At 39.4% G+C, this 24,556-nt stretch overlaps 1 protein-coding gene across 3 annotated transcripts in view; it reads right to left on the bottom strand.

Moving 5' to 3' along the window:
- Positions 1-24,556, bottom strand: part of USP22 (ubiquitin specific peptidase 22) — a 106,021-nt gene that overhangs the window by 64,204 nt on the left and 17,261 nt on the right. Inside the window, exons 2-5 of one of the 3 annotated variants that reach the window (XM_083711613.1) lie at positions 13,188-13,320; positions 11,289-11,361; positions 556-669; positions 16-60 (exon numbers count right to left, since the gene is read on the bottom strand). In XM_083711613.1, the coding sequence (XP_083567739.1) occupies positions 16-60; positions 556-634 (124 nt within the window). In that variant the 5' untranslated portion in view covers positions 635-669; positions 11,289-11,361; positions 13,188-13,320. The remainder of the gene's footprint in view (positions 1-15; positions 61-555; positions 670-11,288; positions 11,362-13,187; positions 13,321-24,556) is intronic. The other 2 variants (XM_083711611.1, XM_083711612.1) reach the window with 2 other exon arrangements.

The raw sequence follows: 24,556 nt of genomic DNA on the forward strand, positions 1-24,556 counted from the left end.
GGTCACACTTCTTACCTGTCATTGTACACTGGTAGTGAGAAACCATTGTTGGGGTGAAGGCTAAAAAAGAAAAAATTAGGGAAAGCAAACTGAATAACAAAACAAATGTGTGTACATATACTTGTGTGTAAATAGTTACAGATATACATACTATATGTGTAAACAGAGTGTGTGCTTATAAAGCTGGCACATTCTATGAGATAATCACACAGGGATAGAGGTGACACTTTGTAGGAAGGGAACAGATTTATTTTCTGCTATGCTTAAAAGTAGATTTATTCTATCTTATCCTTAACTTTGCACAATCACAAGAGAAGGGGATACTTCATTGAAAGTAAATTTTAAAAGTGTAGGTTGGCTGAAATTTTATGAGGTGTGCATGTTAAGCAGTCTAGCCTCTGAAGATAAATAATCTCTACATTTGTTGCTCCTACAACTTGCATTGGTACCCCATTTCCCTATTATTGATTTCTACCTTTTGATGGGTGGGAGGGCCAGGTATAACTAAGAATGAAAGCGAGCATTCTTTCAGCAGATACTTAAATAAAATCAAACCTTGTAGCTTCCAAGCCTTCCGTTGTTCTTCTTTGGCAATTTGTTCCATATCTTTGTCGTATATGTAATCTTGACACATAAAGCAGTATATACCCCCATACAAAAGGTCTATGGCTGCAGAAACATAAGGTGGTTGGGAAGGGGGTTGGAGTGAGAGAAACACACAAAAATTTAAAATTTAAAAATGTAGGCATTGGCTTCCATAATAGCATCTACACACATATCCCCTGACCTCAAAAGGGGGAAGGAAGAACAAAAATACCAAGTGTTACTATGTCACATGACACTTCTAACGCCAACAAGTATTCTCAGACAAATTAAGGAATGAACATTTAAAATATATTTTTCAGATTCTCCTGGTAGTTAAAAATATTCATTGCCATGGACTCTCAGATTTGAACTCAACATGGACATCATGATAAAAATTCCTTCTTTTCAAATATAAATACAGGCAAATCTCTAATAAGGATTAAGATGCAGAAAACAAACAGCTTGCAAATAAAAAAGGCAGTCCACTAGTGTTATAAAAAATGAAATATGTTCAGTTATAGAAAGCTGCATCAAAGCTAGGCTAGTGACAGAATTACTGTACTACTTCTGCCTGAGAGATTGAAGTGGGCAAAAATCTATATCCCAAAGCATTTTTTTTCTAATATGAACATCAGCACATTCCTCTCAACATTTTAAGGGTTCTCAATTTGGTAAATAAATCACAAATCACATCTATCTCCATTGACTCATGTGTAAAAAACACAGATTCATTATTTTCCAGAGTTGCCATGGTGCAAAAACATGGATCCAAGCCACTTATCCATTAAATCTTATGTCACTTGTGTCAACAGATGTATTCCACAATTTGCTGGTGGTTTTGCTGTTATCCTATGTAAAATTTAAGAGAATCCATGAGCACCCATGCCTTGGACCAATGTTTTTACGGTGCTGACAAGCACTACATCTGTGCTTTTTACTGTACAGTTCATCACTGTTCGGGGTGGTGGTTTGGGGTGGGAAACTCATGTAAAATCAAGCAAATGCAAGAAGATCCGTTTTAATTCTACTGGATACGACTTTCATCCAGACACTATGGAAAAGCAAATAATTTGTTCAAACGTGTGCTCTCTTTCTCTCTTCGTCTGGGGAGGGGTGTAGCAACCAGAGCAGTTGTTGCCCACAGTATTCTGTTCCAAATGTTCTAAATATTCTAAATGTGCCCACATGTCCACAGATGTCAATAAAATATTTACAGCTAACAATGTAGGTGTACATTTCTGGAACAATGCAGAATGAATAGCCCACCACCTAGAAAATGCTTCCCAAACTTTTTTGGCTACTACTCCCCTTGGTTCCAATAAACTCATCCCCAGTGCTTTCTACCCCACCCTATAAAAAGCTTTATTCAAAATAGTGGTTTGCATGACCTACTAAGGAAGATTAACAACACAATTAAATTCAAAACAGTAACAACTGCACATTTGTTCCAAGTCCAATTTAAAATCTTTAATTTAATTAAATCAACAAAATTAATGAACTTGATCCAGCGATACCAGCTTCTCAAAGTCTGGTAGTCATTTACACCTCCAGCACCCCTTGCCACACTATCTTAGCGACCCCAGTTAGAGTAACTGGACATGAAATGGGGTGATTAATGCATATCAGTTCAGCAGACTTAGTCTGTGACTCATCAATCTGTTGGTGTTCCTTGCTTGGTGTTACGTCTTGAATTGCTGAGTTTATTTGGAGCAAGGGAGATTTTTTTGTACTTGTATGTATCTGTATCTGCAAAAGCCTAAAAACTATGTCCAGAACTGTTTTACTGATCTTCTGCAACAGAGAACTATTTGGACCTTAAGCTCCTTCCTTGTGGTGAATGGTACTGGGAGCAACTTCCTCTGTGAATCATATCAGATTCTCAACAATATTTTGCTATCCCAATCTTCAAACAGCTCTTGAAGTCATACACTTCTTTAGTGTTCTTATATGAACTTCAAAACCTACAGGGCATTCTTATACAAAACAGGTTAAATCTAATTAATCAGCTGGTTTTTATCTGCTAATACTTACTTCTTGCTGAAAATGGAGGTTCCAAAGTTGCCCTCTAAAGATGCACTGAACTCCAAAAATAGAGCCAAATCAGTCTCTTCCCAATAATGACAACGCAAGCCATTTACATTTTTTACAGATATTATATACACAAATCCATTAAGAAATTTCAGTTCAGAATGATGTAAGACACATAAAAAATTTCTTGCATCAGTTCCACATCCTAATTTGGCTTAGATTGGTGCCACACTGACCCATAAAAGATGAGAACCAGGATTTCAAACCTCCCATGGGTTCAGGTGGCTGCCAGTGTGTTCTGTCTCATTTTACAGATAAATGCCCTATTTCTCAGCTGATAATTAAGTTGACATGGCTAAAAACAGATACAGTGGTACCTCGGTCTACAAACAGCCCTGTAAACAAACTATTTGGTATACGAATTCTGCAAAACCAGAAGTAGGTATTCCGGTTAGCAAACTTTACCTCGGTCTACAAACAGAAGCCGAACGGTGGAAGGGCACTGGCGGCGGGAGGCCTCATTAGGGAAAGCACGCCTCGCTTTAAGAACGGCTTTGGTTTAAGGGCAGACTTCCGGAACGGATTAAGTTCGTAAACCGAGGTACCACTGTATCTAATTCACACATGCCAGAGGTACAGTAAGCCTCCGCCATCAGAAGAAACCAGGTTGACTTGAATGCAATGCCTGCATGTAACAAGAGCTAAATGAACCTCAAGATACAAGTCCAAGCTATTATAACCTCCTTTTTTCTCATCTTGTTTTGAAATAGAATGTGAATCACAAATATCCAATTTCAAATCTTCAGGTATAGCAGCCCTGAATTCTGAAGGACTTAATGTATGCGAAGGTTCAGAGCAGTATCTGAAAATATCTTAAATTAGATTTCCCAAAGCACGTTTTGAGAGAAGCTGTTCTTCCAACAAAGCCAATACACTGTGTTTTAACGGTGGCCAGATACCTTTCATAAACTTTATCTTTAAAATAGACCATTGAAAGAAGTACCACTACAGGCATTCCAAGTGTGCATTGGAATGTTGCTTCTAAACATTAGTAATCATTATAAGCCTAACCAAAGTAAGTTAGGGATATTATGTATCTTAATCTTAAAAGATGACTATAGTAACTAACCTACAAACTAAGGTTCCTATTCCTACCATTTTTGCTTATTATCAGTGTAGATTTAAAAAATAAAATGCCAATTTTAACTGTTGCGTAGAATATGGTACTTGCTTATATAACAGTTACATACAAATTAACTGTTGCCATAGCAATAGGGTGGGTGGATGTTAGGAGCCTCATAAAGTGATATCTGAATGTTATATTTTAAAATAGTCAGATATTTTCAAGTGAATTATCATAGCCCTTTATATATATTATATACTACAACTTTATATTAAATCAAGGAAACCTCTGCAATTAGTTTAAATTTAAAAACAGAAGTCAATTATTACAAAGTCCTCCAGTATGTTATATGCAGTATGTGGAGATTTGAAAAAAATGGGATATTTATGGCTCTCATTTTATTATAATCCTGCCTCATGAAGAATTTTCAAAACAAGTTGGAACAAAACAAGATGGAAAGGTGGAACAAAGGCTGTTTTTTTAGCTTGCAATTACTTTAACTTCTTCCATTAAGACCTATTTAGTACTCAATATCTCTGAATTGACACCAATTTTGCAAGATGATTTTTCCCAAGTACATTTAGGGACTACGAGGCCAAAGCCTTCATCAAGCCTTAGAAACCTTTTTCATTAGCAGTACATGTTACAAGACAGCTTTGCTAACAGATTCCCTGGAAGCAATCAGTGAGATGGCATCTCAAAATACCCTTTCCCGTCTAACTTTGAGGCTCATGATACACATTGCCAAGTCAATCACTGCACCTGCACATTCCCTCTCATCCCTCTCATCTGCTCTCACACATCGCTGTACCTGCAGCTATTATCCCAGCCACTTATTGGCTAAGACTAGCAACATGAATTTCCTCATGCCTCAGCTCCTCTCTCAGAAATAACAGCCAATATTTTGGTTGGCTGCCCCACTTCTATGACAATGTGAACTGTAATGTCCAACTTTTTTTTTTTCAAATGAGGGGTAAAAGGTAAAGGGATCCCTGACCATTAGGTCCAGTTGTGGATGACTCTGGGGTTGTGGCGCTCATCTCGCTTTATTGGCTGAGGGAGCCGGTGTACAGCTTCCGGGTCATGTGGCCAGCATGACTAAGCCACTTCTGGCAAACCAGAGCAGCACATGGAAACGCTGTTTACCTTCCTGCTGGAGCGGTACCTATTTATCTGCTTGCACTGTGTGCTTTTGAACTGCTAGTTTGGCAGGAGCAGGGACCAAGCAACGGGAGCTCACCCCGTCGCGGGGATTCAAACCGCTGACCTTCTGGTCGGCAAGCCCTAGGCTCTGTAGTTTAACCCACAGCACCACCGTGTCCCCAAATAAGGGGTAGGGGTCCAGATTTTCAAAATGACTATAGTGCCTCCTGCAAGACAGATTTTTGCAAGGCTTAGGTGAGCACATTCTATAGACAATGTAATATAAGCTCCTGTAGTGGGATATATAGAAGCCAAGGACACAGCAGAAAAGACCCTGTACGTTATGGGTGTGATCCCCAATCAAGCACATATTGGTTCTTTTCTACTTTATGTTCTTCTGTATATTCTGTTCTACTCTCTTACAAAGAGGGCAAGCATTTGAACTTCATCATTCCCTCTAGGAACTGAGTTTTGTTTCCCCTTATTGTAAGTACTCCATTATAGGATGGCCCCCACAATTTTCTATATATGGGGTGTTTTTTACTAAAACAAAAGCTCAACAACTTTGGCTCCATCCCTCCAGCAAAAATTCTGGCTGTGCCCTTGCTAGGATGTTTCATAGTTGGACAGGGATTTGAACCTGGATTTGCCACATCCAGTCACTAAACCACATTGGCTTTTCAACAGAGCAAAGTGCTACTGTGGTAGGACATCTAACCATTTGGTGTCAAACACAGTCACAGATAGTGGATCTGAAATAGCAATGAAGTTTCCTCGGGATTCAAGATTCTGCTGTTGAAAACTGCCTTAACTGTCTTGCATTCTGGCAGAAGAGTTCATCTATCTATCTATCTATCTATCTATCTATCTATCTATCTATCATCTATCTATCAACTGTATACTGCCCTTCACAACATAAAAATACAAAATGAATACACAAAATGCATAATAAAACAAAAACAAAATGAACCATTAGCTCCCCTCTCTCACACACACATTTCAAAAGCCCTAGAATCTGCCACATGCCGGTTGAAGAGTAAGATTTTTGTCTGGTGCCTAAAGATATGTAATGAAGGTGCCATGCAGGCCTCCTAAAGGAAAGCATTTCACTGCACGTAAGGCCCGTTCCCACATTGCCACCCTCCAGACCTTACGTGGGGAAGGTGCCCAAGGAAGGGCCTCAGATGACCACAGGGTCATATTTGTGTCCATTTTCCTTTTCGGACAAAAAATCCAAAAGGGGTTCCATATTCAATGTCAGCAATAGTTTTTCTCTAATTAAAAGTATCAACTTTGCCTCCAACAATTTCAGAAACCATGCCTCCATATTAAATGGTAAATGTTTCCCTCTTGGCACATATAAGAGTCTCTCCACTGTGATCAAATGTTGAGATAATATTCCATAATTCTTTTGTATCCATTGGTTCACACCCAGTTCTGTATCTTCAATTCCCATCTCCTGTTATATCTGCCATGCTTTCCCCATGTTATCTATGAATGACTGTTCCATTTGTGGTCCTTCCATTCTTTTTCTGAAATTTCTCCCCCAGAGATTTAATAGCTTTATCCATTGGGATTACTCTAAATTGTACGTTGAACTCTTTCTCTCCTCTCTCAATTCCATCAATGCCAGATTATCCAGATCTTTCTCCATCCATAACTTCATAGTTATGCATAGTGGGTTCTTCAATTTCATCAGTTGTCCCTTCTAGTTTTGCCATAGTTTCAGATCTCAGTCCTGCCAGTTCCTTGTCATCTAAAGCCTCTATGTCATATCTGATTCCATTTTCCATTCATCTCTGGCTTAATTTCATTCCTCACTTCATTGACTGTTCTTTTAGTCTTGTCAATTTTTTATCTATTCCCCCCACCCCAAAGCCTATATTGTTTCATTGAGAGACATTGTTTGCTCTGTCATCATCTGCTTAAGAACATCCACAGTAAGCAAGGACCCTGAAGATCTCCTATTTTCTACCTCTTTTTTCCCCTTCTGCCTTTTTTTCTTACTTTTTTCTTATTCTGAATGGAGAGGCTATTTTCCTGCTTCACTAAAGTTATTAGGACTTCTGTCCCTTAATGGCTTCCATCACTTCAGCAGCATCACAAGGTTAATTCCATTTCCATGGATATAGTGTCAGTTGGCAAACTAACTTTCAATTTCTTAAACACACTTTCTTCATATAAAAAATGAAAATGAAAAATAATCCACTTAAAGCTTCACAGAGATTCCCCTTGTCCATTTAAAACTTTCTCATTTCACACCATAAATCCAGCTTTTTGTCACTTTTACTCAATGGCATAAGCAGTAGCTTTCTTTCCTTCTCCTTCTTTTATTATGGAAGGCAGTTAACTCACCAGGTGGCGATTCTCACTAACAGACGCAGAAACTCTTTTAGGTTGTAAGTTATCCTGTTCCAAAGATGATTAAGAAAGTGATGCATCTGCAGTCGCAGTGCCCATATTAGGGCTGCAGGGTGGGGTTTGGGTAAGATGGTGGCTTCCAGGCACTGAACCCACAGGGCAGGAAAACAACCCTCCAACAGTCTCTCTAAAGTGCGAAGAGCAAATTTTCAAGCAAACAAGAGGGGCAATCACTTCATTTCAACTTCTTTGTGGAAGTGAAAGCTGAGAGCAAAACTTGTATCTGGCTATCATCAAACACCATGCTGCTATCTCCATTGGGAGCCAACAAAAAACCTTCCGTCTGCCATGGTCCCTCCCCCAGAAAAATGTACCTAACCATTTATAACCACCCCAGCAGTCGCTCCACCAAGAAAGAATCAGAAACAGCAGCAACAATTCATCAGTCTGAACAGAAAGATTTAAAGCCATCCTGTGAAAGATGGCAAGTGACTAAGTCCTACCAGGCATGCAGAGGCAAAGAGGTACATAAGAAACGTATCTGTGACCGGTCTTCTGGGATCAGACAGGTAGCTACCAAGGGACCTGGAGAAAGGCATTCCTTTGTGATCAAGAGTCCACAGGTTAACAAATGGATGCCTAAAGTCCTTCAAATTCCTTGAAGTCAGTGCATTTCTTTGGGGGGAGGGTCACCTACATCAGAACCAACTCTTTCCAAGTGAGTAATACAAACCTGATTAAAAGGTATTTGAAAAAGAAGAGGTCTGCAGTGTCAATCTCCACAGAAAGAAACTGGAGGTGTTTAAAGATCACAATATTGCCTTGTCCATAATACTGATTGCTGCAGACTTTCAGTTCCTCTGGAAAATGTAACATAGTACCCTCCCCCCACCAAGAAAGTTGAACTAATTTACGATTTCTGCTTCTCTCAGCCATCTATGGTTCCAGATGCACCCAGAAACTCATTATTTGCTTATTTACAAATGTGTATGTTAACTACACTGGAATATCCACTTTCACCCTCCCATACAATAGAATTGATCTAACTATGGCTCAGAAATTAAGCACAGATGCACAAATCACTGTATTTACAAAAACAACATGCATCTTGGCAGCAGCTCTTATATAGGTCTTGCGGCACTTTGCAGTCTATGTAGAGAAAAAGGAAGAGAAAGAAAACATGAACCTCCTGCAGAATTTGATCTCAGTTGGTTATTTTTAATGACTAATTCAACTTGACTACATTCAAAGTAAAATACCCTGTTATTAGTTTTTGTTGTCTCTTATCCCATTTAGCCATTATGGGCAGTTCATAGGACAATTACTATGGAGCTGAAACTAACAGGAGCCAGTTCTATTGTTTCTAACTCTTGAGTCGAAAGCTATTCTATTCTGTTTTTCAACCTAGCCCAGCAGTTCTCCAGGGTCTTGGAGAGAAGCCTCTCACACCACTTACTATTCTGGAGATAGCAGGGACTGAATTAGAGAATTCTGCATACAAAGCATGAGAATTCCATACTCCCATTTTGATCCTAATTTACGATATTTTCTGCATAGCAAATCCGGTACACAGTAAACCCGGCTCAAGGAGCACTCCAGTTGTCCACCATCACTGAAGAAGTAGCAGGTGGCTGGAGTGGAGACAGTCTTTTCAGTCCTATCAAACATGCATTCCTTCTCAGAAAACAAAGATTTTGCCTCTTATCTGCTATGCCTTTGAAAATCCAAGGAATTAATATTGTAGTGTGGTCCAGCAGGCCAAGGGCTACAAAATGAGACTCACAAAGAAGAGGACTGCCACAGGCTGGGGTCTCACTGTAGAATACAGAAGCCTATAATTACCTTGTGAGCGACTTGCATTCTTTTTTCAATCAAGAGTCGTATTTTGAACTGATCAAGGGCTTGGGGGTGGACTAGCTCCACCCACCAACTCACCTCCTACAAAGCATATGCACCAGCAAACGGCACCAAGTTCTCTCTGCCCAGGAGGAACAGTAACAGATGCTTTGGCACAGTTCTTCCTATATGCACCTCCGTTCTGACTTATACACACAGGACAAATTTAGGTTGCTTTTAAAGGCCATAGAAATCAAGGTGTTAGAGAGTTCTAACTATATCTCCGTTTTGGAGAAAAGTAGTGAGATGCATAATACTGAATGGGAAGGGAAACTTGTCCTCAAGCTCAGGGGTTACACGCTGTGGGTGGATTTCACCCCTAGTACATGCAAATACATCATTCTGCAGCATATATGTAGCTACTTCTGCTAAAGCTTCACAATTTGTTATCTGGAGCTTCAGGTTCTGCTCGTCTCCATGGAGACTGATGTAAGCTCAGCAAAGTCACTAAGTGCTTCAAAAATAATTTCAGTTCATTTTGAGATGTGTATGCATGTAACATGTTTTTTGGGGGGTGATCAAATGGCAGTCCAACGGTGTTGTTTCAGGCACTGCTGTTAAGAATATTTTCATCTGACATTTCAGGGCTAGCACACATTAAAAGAGTTTCCCCACTCGTAACCTTGGCCAGAAGGAATTTTTAGAATAAGTTTTAAGACTTATATACACTCTAAATTTAAGCATAAAAAATGTAAACCATATTACTACCATATACAGTAGATCCCAGGCAATTAATTGTAGCAATTAATTAGACCACACACTTTATCTCTCATTCTCTCCCATTTTTCTTAAGCTAACGGCCAGTTCCCATTGGATAACTTCCTTTACCTCCAATAATCCTCTCCCCCCAAAAAGTTATAGGTATGTCACTCTTAATCCACTTGGTTGCAGATCTAAGCATCCCCACACTTTGCTGCTGTATGTTGGCACCACCAATTTGTCAAGCAACTAAATAATAATCATTACATTTGTAAAAAGTATTTCTTAAAAAAGAAAGGACCATCTTAAGAGGCACTCACCCCTCACTCTCACGCAAGAAGGAATGCCTTTGCCAAGATGTATGTCTGCTGTGATATACAATATCTTTTTTAAAAGTATGCTTCCTTTCTTCAAAACTTCTGTTAATGATATGTAAAATTATGCTAATTTAAAATGAATTTAAACTTATTCAAGTAAGATTTCTCTGATCATGCAACAGCCTCATTTTTCTCATACTGAAACCCACATGTTACCCTCAGAGTATAGGTCAAAGAGTTCAAGGAGCCACTGGCCAATGGGCCTGCAAGATCCCATTTAAGGTAATAGCAGCGCTGTAAAAAATAATAATCATGAAGCAACACTGGGAACCCCTTCCCCGAGCATTCCCAGAACAGGTAGGTGCACTCTGGTCTGCTTGCTCCTAATTTCTGCAACTGAAAAAACCCCTTAGCTGGTGAAAAGAAACACACACATAACTTTTAAGAATTCTGGCCCTCCTATTATGGTTTCATTGTGACAACTCCCATGCTATTTTCCAAGCCACTACAAGTTGACTGCATTTGATATATATGAAGCTCCCGTATACTGGATCTGATCATGCTCTTTCTAGACCAGTATGTAGAACATAAGAAGCTGCCTTATACCAAATCAGACCCTTAAGTCCATCTAGTTCTGGCTGGTAGCAGCTCTTCAGGGTTTCTGACAGGGCCTCTCCCAATCCTCCCTGGAGATGCCAGGAACTGAACCAAGGACCTTCTGCATGCAAAGCAAATGCTCTACTGCTGAGCTATGGTCCTTTCCCAATATTTTCCTGTATTCTCTAACTGGCAGTAGTTCTTAGGGGTCTCAAGACAGAGGACTGCAACCAAGCAATTGTTCCCAGCTAATTTGGATACTGTAATTTGTCCTTGAGAATATCTCAGCTGGTGCCTGGATCACTAGGAGTTCCTTCAGTATCAAAAGTTTGAAAACTAATGTACTTTAGAAAGGATACGGCATGCATGCAACCATGCACAAAATGTGGGCATTGATAATTAAGTGAACAGGTAATTCAAGCTTTGTGGTTTCAGTTAAGCCTTTTCAAGATGTATAGTAAGAGTATGAAGTACTATATGTAATAATTATTTAAATAATAGGGCATTTGCATAGACATTGATAAGATAATATGACATACTGTTTGCTGACTCCTACCAGGCTGAGCATCTGACAAGTCTGGGAAGGTGAGGCAGTAGATGGAAAGTTTTTAACTAACGAAGTAAATACATGACAATCAAAATTCATTTTTAAAAACACTCAAAAACACCTTCAAGGAGGTTGTCTATCCAAGTCACAAATACAGAGCTCATACATTAATGCAGGCCTAACTGGAAGTCCTGCTAGGTGAACTGAGAACATGTTTACTTCTTTATAAATAAAAGGGATTTAAGCATTTTAAAAATGAAGGTTTTCCAGGATAAACCACCAAAGACCATTTGATTTTAGGCAGGAAATTATAAAATTTAAAAGATATCAAGATCCAATGGAATTAAGTGTCTGACATTTTCTGTTAAAATCAAGAGATCAGCTTTGTAACTGTAACACTCAGGTACACCAACATATTTCATGATTACAAATGAGCTTTGCATCATAATAAAATGGAAAACATAAATACCACTCTCCTTTCCACTAACTAGAAACTAGAAAGCAGTTAGTTTTTTCTCTCTCTCTCTCTCTATATATATATATGTATGTTTGTGTGTTTGACTTATTTATTTTTAGCTAGTCTCAATTAATCAAGGCCATAATTATAGGGTATCTTCAGGCTGTAAATTACCAGAAAAAAATGAGTGGGTGGTTGTTGTTGTTGTTGTTAAGCATTCCCTAAGCAACACCCTTTGGAAATGACCATCCAAGTAGGATTGGAACCACTGCATTGGACAGTCACTTCAGCAGAATACCGTGGTCGAGGGTATCGAAAGCCGCTGAGAGGTCAAGAAGAATTAACAGGGACACATTTCCCTTGTCTCTCTCTAGGCAGGGGTCATCATACTGAGTGACCAAATAAGTTTCTGTGCCAAAACTGGGCCTAAACCCCAGCTGAAACAGATCCAGAAAATCTGTTTCGTCCAAAAGTGCCTGGATCTGGTCTGCAACCGCTCACTCCAGAACTTTGCTCAAGAAAGGGAGATTAGGAACAGGCTGGTAGTTAGTTAGGTTTTCCAAATCCAGGGAAGGTTTCTTAACGAGTGGTTTTACCACTGCCTCTTTTAAACAGGCAGGGATCACCCCCTCTTGAAAAGAGGCGTTGATCACCTCCCTGGTCCAGACAGCTGTTCCGTCCGGGCTGGTTTTTATCAGCCAAGAGTGGCAAGGATCTACAGCACAAGTGGTCGCCCTGGCTGATCCAAGCACCTTATCCACATCCTCGAGCCTTATCAACTGAAACTCATCCAACACAACAGGACTAGACTGTGCTCTGGGCACCCCATGAGATTCACCTGCTGTAACAGCACAGTCAAGTTCTTGGCGGGATGCAAGCGATTTTATCCTCAAAATGCTTTGCAAACAAGTCACAGCGAGATACAGTTGGTTCTACCACCTCCTTTGGGCCAGCCTATAAAAGGCTCCATACAAACCAGAAAAGCTCTGTCAGACGACATAATGAAGATGCAGTAGAGACAGCAAAGTATGCCTTCTTTGCGGCCTTCACTGCCACTAGGTAGGCTCGATAAAGAGCACTTACCAGAGTTCAGTTGCATTCATTCGGATCTTTCTTCCACTTGCATTCAATCTGTCTCCCAGCCCTAAGCTCTGGAGTATACCAGGGGGTCAAATGGGCTCCATGAAGTGGGAGCGGGTGCTCAGGGGCGATTGTGTCAATAGCCCAAGCCATTCGGGTGTTCCAGAGGTTGGCTAGGGCTTCGACAGAGGTGCCAGTCATATCAGCCAGAAAAATCTCTATATGAAATATCCTCTATAACCGGAAGAGTCAAGTTGTCTGGGTTTTGATCTAAATGTAGTATTTTCCACATTGTAAAAATCATGCATTAGTAAACAAGCAATGCTATTGCAGGAGTCTAAAAAGATTGCTTACCTAAGTTGTGTCGCTTTGCCTTTGCGTGCTCGTGGATGTGTTTCTTTGTAAAACAGCCAAAGAAAACACAGTACAGGCAAGAATGAAGTCTGTTCAGATGGGCACCACACATATGACAGATGCACGACTTTGCCTGAAATACAAAGATGATATTCATTACAAATAGCAAATACTTTATTGTGTAAGTTCATCCACTCTCTGATTAGGTTTGTAAGTACTAACATATGTGTGACATTTATTTCTACTTTCCAGTATTAAAATGAGCCAGACTGATAGCTAGAACTGAATTCTCCATCCAAAAGGGATATGCAGACAGCTATTATGCATGTTTTTCCACTAATGAAACACTTTTATAAACCCATATCTCTGTTGGTCCATCCCCATTTATTATGGCACAGATACAATCCAAAACAATACCTATCAGAACAGCTAGAGATTATTAGAAAGTGGTCAACATCCTGTTAACCTTCTGCTAGCCAATCAGATGTCTTTAGTCAATTAAGATTTGCAATCTGCTAAAATGGATAGCTAAGCAGATAAAACTCATCAGATGAATAACTTGCTTATTTGTTTATTTATTTATGCAGCTAAAGTTGCTGGAGAAATACTCTCTGATGCACTGAACTCTTATTATAAAGATGTGAGAAAAGACAGGAAAGACTTTTTTTGATAATATAAGGAGAGAGTTCCCACCACTGTGCAGTACCACAACATATTTTAGACTAGCAAAATGTCTCTTATATGTATGATGGGGACGAAGGATGTATTCACGTGCACAACAAACATATATTACACACATAGTTTGCCAGTGAAGGCCTGGCCACCTGCTGCCAGGGATGTTGATTTGTTTTAACCCCCACTGCAACTCCATCCCCAAGTATCCTTTTTATTTTAGTCCATTCATGGATGATGACCATTCATTCCTACAGAATACAGAAAAATCACTGCAGTGGAGGTTAGACATGCTTTCTGTTTCTTTTGATCCCAGCACTCAATTCAGGATTAGTCTCCTCAGCTGTGTCACAGTCAGTTTACTTTGCCCCAGAGAAGTGTGAGAGTTCCAATCTGCATCTCTTTCCCCCGAGTTTTACTTTCCGGATATGTTAAAATATTGGGAACTGGGTTTTGTTTTGTTTGTACTTATTATTCTATGTCTACCAAAACCCCTTTTGTCCCCATTCCATTTGCCAAGATTTGTACAGAAGTCAGAAGGTACCAATTTAAAATTGCATGCTGGTCTAGACACACAGACTTTAGGAAATGGTTAGGTATTAAATTCAGGTGGGAGGTTAACCATTTAAGCACTCCATTAAAAAACCAAAACCATTTAACCATTGCAGCCAACCAAGTTCTGTTCAATGCAGACTCATTTAAACTAATGGACCTAAGTTAGTAATGTCTGTTAATTCCAATGAGTCTACCCAGAGAAGAACTTAGCTGGATAAAACACTTTAAGTCCAACTTTGACTTAAGCATCGCATCCAAGCTGAGAGGTGAAAACAGATCCACTTACAACAGCTCCCAGGGTGGGAGGCTGGGAGAAGAAAGGGAGTGACTGGGTGAGCTGGGAGAGTTCACCCCTTTCTGTGTGAGACAAGGGTTAAGATCTACCTTTGAGAGAGCACTTTCCCTTTTCTTCCCTCCCCTTTCTTTTTCATTTAGATTAATTTCTTTTTTATTGTATTATGAAAAAGCGTCAATATTTTTAAAATGGAAACCCGATCCTCTTACAAACCCAAAACCACCCATCTATTTTATGGATTATTTTTAAACATAGATACAATTCCAACACTTATTTACATAAAAGTTGCAAATTTCATAATGCATCAATACAGAGCTGTAATTCTTGGGTACAAATGGCTAAAATATGAGCAATCTCTCTGATGAAAGGCACTATGTCAACAACTCTTGACAATTTTGTTTCTAATTTGATTGTACAGAACACAATGAGGTAACAGAAAAGAACCTACTTTGTTACAGGCACTCAAGAATGACTAGCAGAAAGTGACATCATTTTGTTCCTGGGAGTCTTCAAAAGTAAAAAAATAATAATGTGAGAAGTAAGAACAGGAAAAGGAATTCCCAAGGAGGGTGGGCTAAGTAGGTATAGGCAGGAAGACTTTGGGCTTATTCTAAACAAATGTTACTAACCTGACATTTCTCAATGAACAATAGACCATTTCCATATTGAGAATGCCCAAGAATTAGAATGCCCACTGACATTAGAATGTTTGGGAACATTCTATGACATCACAGCAGACTAGTCAATGGCAAGTAAGAAGCCAACGTATTAGTAGAGAGGCAATAACCATTCTGACCTCACATATATAAAAAAGCAAATTCTCTAACTTGCAGGCAAGTACTAAACAAATGTTTTTGTTCAAATTTCTATACTGCCCTTCATCCGAGGATCACAGGGTGGTTTGCAAAATAAAAACACAAAAATACATACCATTGTAACAAACAATAACAATACTCTCCCCCCCCCCCATTTTAAAAGGCCATAGCTAGTTTAATTAGGCACATGTTAGTTATGAGCCAATATGCACCAATGTGTCAGAAAGCAGCTTGAACGCTGGGTTAGAGAAACTGTCAGCTGCCTTGGATAACTATTTAAGTGCCAAAATTATTCCGGGGAAAAGAGAGGGAAGGAATAACACCCAGCGAAGCAAGAACTCCTGTTCAAATGAATGCTAGCCCCGCCGCATAAATGCCAATACATGTGTTGACTTTGTCCCTGACTGGTGTGAGGCCAGCATCCTTTCAAGAAGACCTAACACAGATGCAGAGATTGCATCCCCATGAAGGTAGTTCTTCAGTCAACCACTGACTGCAGCTAAGAGGCAAGTAGGCAGCATGTTCTCAGAAGCCCTTTCATGTGTGTTTTGTTACCAAACACCCGAAAGAGCCCTAACAAATCTGTTCCTATTCTAATCAAAGAAAAAGCTCTTCTGATACCAAATATAGTACTGCAAGAATTACAATGATTTATTACTAGACAGACACCACTGAACTCAACTGTATTCTGTAATCTTAAACACGTTTAAGCTAGGAGTCCTACTGATAATGGTTTCTGGGTAAACAGGCTTAACAACAAGGTGCAGTTCTAATGATGCAATTCTTTTTCAAATCACGACTTTTTCAAAAGCTCAAGGAAGTTTGGGAAAAGATAGAACATGGCAACATCAAGGTGGCTTATGAATCATTAGCCGGGAGTGTTAAAAATATAGACGGCTGCTATTTATGACATTCAGCATTGCAACTCACAAAACTAAAGTTTAAAGAAATTATGCAAGCCTGTAACACAGCACTTGGGACTGAGATCTTAATTTTTCCAGCTGTTGACAAATAGCAATGTTGTTTACTGGTTTAACCATCTAGAGTAGGGGTGGGGGACCTTTTCCAAAGAGACGGCCACATTCCCTCATGTGCAACTTTCCAAGGGCTACATGCCAGGGATGGACAGGCTCAGGTGCAAAAGTGGGTGGGTCAGATACATAAGTGGGCATAGCAACAAATGTGATTCTTACCTTTGTACAACAGAGATCATTTCAGACTTGTGGAAGTGAGAGGTTTCTATATACACCAACCCACATCTCTTCACCCTCCATCCAGGCAAGGAAGCAGCAGCATCTTAGCCTGGCAAAAGCAGTGGAGGAAAGTGCAGAACAGAAGGAGGTAGCGTAGCCTTGGAAGAGGGTGTAGCCTGGGGAAGTGTTTCAGGAGCTGAACAGTAGTTAGGAGGGCTGCATCTGGCCACTGGGCCTGAAGTTCCCCCACCATGATCTAAGAGGGTAGCGTATGATCAAAAACATTGTCTGGGAAATTTAAATACAGTGGTACCTCTGGATGCAAATGGGATCCGTTCCGGAGCCCTGTTCGCATCCTGAAGCGAACGCAATCCACGTCTGCACGTGCTATGATTCTCCGCTTCTGCGCATGATGTCATTTTGAGCGGAGCGTAACTTGAAAAAGCTCAACCTGAAGCATATTTAACCCGAGGTATGACTGTATGCCAACTAAATACCCTGGTACAATATTGCAGCCAATGCTTATCAGACCTCACTTCAAGTGTCATGTGAATTTCCCTGGTTAACCAAAGCTCCTTCAAGGAGTGGGAAATACAATGTATTAACTGAAATAAGGATGGGAAAGTAAATAGTTAGTAGATAAAACACCTAATAAGAAAGTCATGAGGGCTTCTGATAGCCCTGTCATTATGCTTATTTTTTTCTGCTGGGATTTAGGTTGTATGTGTTGCTACTACAGTATATAATCTCCACAAGTAGGATTCTTACATAAATATAAACACAAGAATATTTGGGAAATAATGGGGAGAAATAACAGAAAGACAATACTGGGCAATACACTTTGCCATACTAAGGTCTACCCAGATTCTCCAATTCTGTGATTGTATAGAAAAATTTACAGAATCTGAATGAAGAATTCACCAGCCTTCCTGAGAATACCACCTAATGGGAGGGCAAGGAACCAAGTTTGTTTTTCACAGCTTTATATTATGAAAAGCTCTCAGATTTCCAGCAATATGACTTTACTTTGATTGCTAATTTATACTAGAATTTGGTGTAGAAATTTCTATTTGTTTTTTTTAGAGTACAGAATACAAGAAGTACCACTAATGTGAATTAAAGGGTTAGAAAATGCTGGGCTCTTAAATAATAAAAAATATTCACATAAAACCTAAGGGTATTATCCTACAGTGAACAGCTAAGATTCCAGTGTATCCTACTAGAAGAACTCAACACTTTCCTTGACAGGAAAGAAGCTGACAAAGTCTTTGCTGCATGGAGAAGAAGTGAACGTAGACTGATAGACCTATGAGTTTATCTGAAGGTTTTCTACATTTGCCACGATTAGAAGCTCTCTTTCCCATTTCATGTTGAATTTCAGTTCTACAGCAATAAGCTATACTAAAAAAAAAGTACCAAAATACAGAAGACATATGAAGAAAATACATTTCATATCTAGGTTCTCAGTACTAAATGTAACCAAATTTCTAGCACAAAGTCACAGAACGAGGTAAAATAAAGAGAAACTTATGTTTACCAAAGCTTTATTGGACTCTACATTTAATTCTTAATTCTGTTTTGCTTAGTTTTGTTCGTTATAATATATTTTTGTTTTTGTTTAGTTTTTAGGAAATTACTGCCCATTATTGTTGTATGCTTACGGTTTTTAAATGATATTTCATTATAATTTTTCATAAATAAAGTTTCTTATATTGGTTTTCATCAACACAAATATAGCAAATTTACTTTAAAAGAGTAAATTTCAAAGGCTCAACAAATTTCCACAAAAATAGTTCTCTAGTGTAGTGGCTCAATAAACCAATTCCAAGTCTGATTATGGGGGGGGGGGAGATTTTTTGTAATGTTTTGTAGTAAGTTTAATAATAATGTTCAACCTTATGCTATTTTTAACCAGCTGTAAAATTATGAGTGTTTCTTAAGACTTTTTGGTTTCATTTTATTTACTAATAAAAACAATGAGAAAAATAATAAACCAACTCCTCTAGGATAAAGAACCCTTGGCAATGTGTGAGCATATGTCTAAATAATGGCTGAACAGCTGCATCTCTGTACGAGGAAACTTCTTTCTTTACAAGCTAGGAGAAGATGAGAAATTGCAAATCTCTCTCTTTTCAGGAATACATATATACAATCATACACATACACACACACACACACACACACACACACACAGAGCCCTACTTATATTTCAGAATGCTGATTTCCCCGTTTTCTGCAATGCACCACTGCAGTAGCCAATTTCACATGAGAACAAGATGATCGCCAATACCGCAGTAGTGTGTTCTAAGATAGAGTATAAAAATCTATTACTTTACCTCATTCATTCCCCTGTGTCAGCAAATCGTGAAAATGTTTTTAAACATTCTATTAGGTAATGCATTGATCTAATCTTCAGGGACACGTGACTTGAGAAGTAATGCAGCAGGCAAGCTAAGCAGCCTAGCTAAGCAACCCTGCCTACCTGATATTGTGCAGGGTGTCTTATTCAATGCTGCCCATGAAGCTAAGATGTTATTTGCAAGGTAGGAACACACAGTGAATGAAAATTTTATTCTTACCAGGGATTTGGGGAGGGGAGAGAGAGAGAAAGAAATGTATGTTTGGGGTAACCTGCCCTGATACTCTGATGAAAAACACTAGTTTCATTAACTACAAACCCCAAAATTTGGGATCCCCTCCAAACTGATGCCAAAGTTTTGCAATTGTTTTGCACTGTGAACCCCACATTTTCCAGTGTCCCGCAAACTTAGGAATTGATAACTATGACCCCTGGTTTGGGTATCACCCCAAAACCTGACATTGTCCGATTCACTCCAAACCAGTCCCAAAGTTTTGAATTGTTTTCCAGTGAAAGCACCATGTGTTGCAGTGCCCCCAAAAATGCAGAGGAAGAGATACAGGAATCCCCCCACTTATGTGGAGATTGCCTTCTGGGTCCCCATGCACATAAGTGAAATTGTGTAAAGTGGGAGGGAACGTGGGGAAGAATGAAAGAGACGCTCACCCTGGAAATTGCTCAGGACCACCGCCTGGCCTGTCTCGAGACTCCCTTCCTGCTGGGAGCCAGTGTGTGCAGGGGTGATGATGACTGGCCACAGAGGCCAAGGGCTGAGGAGGATACCCAGTGGAACTGGCACCAGGAAGGGGGCATGGATGTGCGGCAGAGGTGGAGCGACTGCACCTCCCCTCCTCTTCCACTGTAGAATCTCCACGAATAAACAACAACAAAGAGGCTGTGGGACTTTAAGAGGTGTTTTTATTATGACATAAAATTTTGTTGGCCAGAGCCTACCTTTTTTGTATGTGTATACATATATAATATTGAGTTTGAAAATAATAATAACAACAGATTTTAAGACAAACTACTATAAACAATCATTTTGGTGATATTCTTCTTAGGCCAACTGGAGTCCTGTGCCAGCCTGAGATTGTTCTGAATTTAAGATCTTGTGTTTCTGAGGTTTTATGATTTTAAGATCTGTGACTGAATGGCCAGGAATCTGAATTTGCTACGGCTGCATTCACTCAGGGGTTTTCTCCCGTTAGTTTCAATTATTATAAAGCTAGCATTTCGGTTGCATTTTCTAATGTTCTTTTTGTGCCTTTTCAAGTTGAATCCAACATCTTATCACACATGATAACACATTTCAAGACATTATTTTAAGAGGAGATGATGGGAATGTGCACGGGTGCCTAAAAAAAATTAGTTTTGCAGGCAATTGGGCAACATTGGATTTGAAAAGACCAGAATGGCCACAAAGAGAGTGAGTTACAGTTTTCGGGGTGCTGAAAAATCATTGCAAAACTTTGGTACCTGTTTGGAGTGAATCTGACATATGGGAATCTGAGTGTTGTTAACTACAGTGGCATTAACTAGAACCCCCAGTTTGATGTATTACTGGGCTTTTTTTGCGGGGTGCTGAAAAATGGGGGGTTCAAAATGCAAAATGATTGAAAAACATTGGCACCAGTTTGGAGTGAATGAGGTTTTTCAGTGATACCTATGCCCAGGTATCCCCAGCCTGCAGCCCTCCAGATGTTTTGGCCTACAACTTCCGTGATCCCTAGCTAACAGAACCAATGGTAAGAGATGATGGGAATTGTAGTCCAAAACATATGGAGGGCTGAAGGTTGGGGTTGCCTGCCTATGACTCTCTGAGTATCAGTTTGGGGGGGGCACTGAAAGACGATTGCAAAATTTTGCCAATGGTTTGGAGGGGGCCCCAAATTACGGGCTTTGCAGTTAATGAAGCTGAAAATACTCTTAAGCACAATCTTTTCAGAAAAAGAAACTTAATGGGAATGTAGATCAAAGCTTTAGCAACTCAATGGTTCTTATGTAAGCAACTGTAGACCTCGGTTCCCTTCTGTTTTGTTTTAAGCACAGTAAGCTGTCCACAGAAAATGTGAACTTAATTAGTCCACATCAAAGTCACTTCATTCCTGCTAGCAGCGAAGATAGCTGCAATATAGATCCTCTACAACATGATTTATTTATGCAACATGAGGGAAAGTCAGAAAAAGGGGGGAAATGTTAACTCCCTCAGAATCAGTTTCTTTAAAAAAAAAAAATGTCCTGTGCAATTTAGGTTAAACTCAAGTATAAGTCCACATCAGAATCACTGCAATTCTGCTAGCAGGAAAGATCACTGCAGTACAGATCCTCCACATGATTTATTTATGCAGCATATAGTTTAGACTGGTTTAGGAGTTAATTGTCTCCCAATTTTCCAGTCCTTAAAGTTGTCAAATTATGCACAATTCTTACCAGTGGTCTGGCTCTCACGTCATGCTAAATCAAAACATTTTGTGTACTCCTGGAGAGACTCTAGCCACTTTGCTCCACCTCAGTCATTCTGCTGCTGTGCTGCACTGAGCTAAGCCCTAATTTAGCTTAGCACAGGGGTTTGGAATCTCTAGCCAATCTTGGCTCACCAAGGGACTAATTGGACCTACAATACCATTTCCCTCAAATCACACCCACCCGTCAATCAGTTGATATCAGTTGATGAGCAGGGTCCAATTCTGCTACATGCTGCTTTGCCAGCATGTTCCCTGTGGGGAATGCCCTGGCAAAGCAGACTCCTCCAAAAAACAGGACTGAATCCTCCATTCATCAGCTGATCAGTTCATTAGAGAATGAGTGTTTCCAGGATGGACCTACAGTCATAAAGATACATGCTACTCATTGGTACCCTGGACAATGCAATACACTTGCAAGATGTGAAATCTATAAATGTATGAAGTGAAGGAGGTTTGGAGACCAAAAACACTATCAGCAGCTTCATTTAATGCATTTATTGTTAGAAGGCCTTCACTAAGTGGGATTCTCATGGAGTTTGCAAGAGAAAAATTAAAACTAGCCAAAACAACAAAAGGTTAAATATTTTATGTTTAGCATTACTTCATACCCTGCTGGTATTATCTCCACATTTTCCTATCTACTAGACAGTAATTACATAATGCCACCCCCAGAAATTAGTAAATTATAGTGTTTTCATTTATGGACACTTTGCATTAAATGCCAAAGCATTGCTTAGTTAACTGAAAACAAATATACAAACTCCAAAACTGCCTGCTGGGATTAATGGCTAAGAAAAATTCCTAGCAAATGTGTTTCTACAGCAATTAAGTTTTGACTTTTTAAAAAAATACTACACATATGTACAAAAACTCTTGCCCACATTCCTAATATACCGAACTATTTCAAAGATAGTACATTTAAAAAGCAACCACTACCATCACATGAACATTTAACACAATGCACAGACCTTCTAAAATTTGTTCAGCATCCAAGACCACAAAAGCCAGCATCTAATTTCAAACATCATGCAGCCTACTTACAAAACACTGCTTTTCATTGGTGAACAGTAGGATTAACGCTACTCACACTAGGGAAATGCAGTTCAATACTACATTGCACTGATGGAAGCCAAAGCCAAATCATCTTCAGAAATGAACATACAGCTTATTAGATGCAAAAGGGTAGGAGAGGAGAAAAGCGAGCAAGAAAATGCAGAGGGCACACTTAATGTTTTCCACCATTTGAACAGTAGTTTAAGGACTCTTTTGAAGCAGTTTCAGGGAGCACGACTGTCAATTCTCTGTGTCAAAACAAGCCAAATTTCAGTCAAAGTGGCTGATGAAAGCAATAGCACTTTTTTTTACATCAGAAAGTTGTGTGTCTCGTTTTGACCCTATGCAAATGAGATAGTAAGATTCTTCAGGTTTCTTTTTCAGAATATATTTAAATCCAGCAGGACCTAGTGAATGGTCCAAGGTCATCTGATTTTGCAGAAGTGCTGAAGCTAAGCAGATGTTGACCTGATAAGTCTTCTTGGAGGCAGACCCTCACCCTTCTGCATCGGAAACATGTAGGAAGCAATCAGGCTGTAGTGATATCACCCAATATTTCCTCTGAAAGAATTGTGAATTTTGAGAAGGTGATCGAAGAAAGAGATGCCATGTCCAGAAACTTTAATTCATGAACTATTTTCTCCTAGAAGTGAAAGGGTCTGACTGCCTCAGCTGGAGATTTCTCAATTGAAGCTAACTTATGAAGAGGCTTGGGCATCTCACTTTTGCAGTTTCTAATATTTTGCATATATGCTTGGTTCACTGATTCAGATAGTATTATATCTCACCTCTTCTCTAAGGAGCTCAGGGCAGATTACCTAGGGGTTCTTTCATGTTATTCTCAAAGCCACCCTATGTAGCAGTTAAAACTCAGACATGACAACTGCCTTGAGCTTATCCAGTAAGCTTTATGGGTTAGTAGATTCTGTATTCCAACTATTGTACACACAGTACACTTTCCCCCTAGGAATCAGCACCTGAAGGCCAGATTTGGCTACATTAATGCAATCACCCTAATCTGCCTGAGGCATGTAGAGGGGACAAAGACAAGGACCATGGCACGGCAACTTCCCCCTCAAAGTGAGCTAAGTATATTCTTACAATCAGGAATAGGGTAATCACTGTTCATAAGTGTGTCGTGTCAGTATAGGCTTCCAATATTATTTCACTTGCTTCTTGGATGCAAGTTATCATCAGAATAAATTGTTAACAGATCCCTAAAATAATATTCACTCACCTAGGAGTTAAAAGGGGAAGCTGATTAAAAGCTACATCCTGAAGTTCCAAAACCTAAACTCTCACCTTCATCATGGCTACCTGACCTAAGAAAGGCACCACTTACTAAATAAGCAGAATCTTTTCAAGGTGTTTGCTTTTAAAAAACAACTTTATCTTGGCAGCTGAAATAAAAACCTTAATGTTGACTCCTAACTGGAATCCAAGCCAGCCAACTTTTGCAACTACTGTATCTCAACAGAAATCCTTGGCAACCACATGCTTTTTATGGGCAATTCTGCAGTTAATGTTGGTTTGTTTTTTTTACTATATTCCTTACTGGATTGTTATTTTAACTTCATAATAAAGTCTTTTTTTAAACAAAAAACCAAAACAGTTGGTCAATAAATAAATCCTGGGATACATAAGAGCACAAATAGTAGTATACTATCATAAATAATTCTATACAATAGAAGAAACCTTTAAAATAGGTTTAATTCTCCCCGACCCCCGTTTCAAAACAGCATTCTGCAGAAAATAGCTGCCTACAGTCCTTCTGTAAAGGCACCTGCTATTTAGTCCACAAAGAACGTGAGAAATCTGCATTGCTGTCTGACATTTCCCCTTGAAAAATGTTTAGGAATGCACTGGGAAGGGTGGCATGTTTCTAGAAAATGAAGCACTAGTCTTTAAAGGGAGGAAGGGGGATGGGACCCAACAAAGCAGCTGTCAGAGCCAGTTCTTGTT

Source organism: Podarcis gaigeae (genome assembly GCF_964106915.1).
Source record: "Podarcis gaigeae genome assembly, chromosome: 14".
Lineage (NCBI taxonomy): Eukaryota > Metazoa > Chordata > Lepidosauria > Squamata > Lacertidae > Podarcis > Podarcis gaigeae.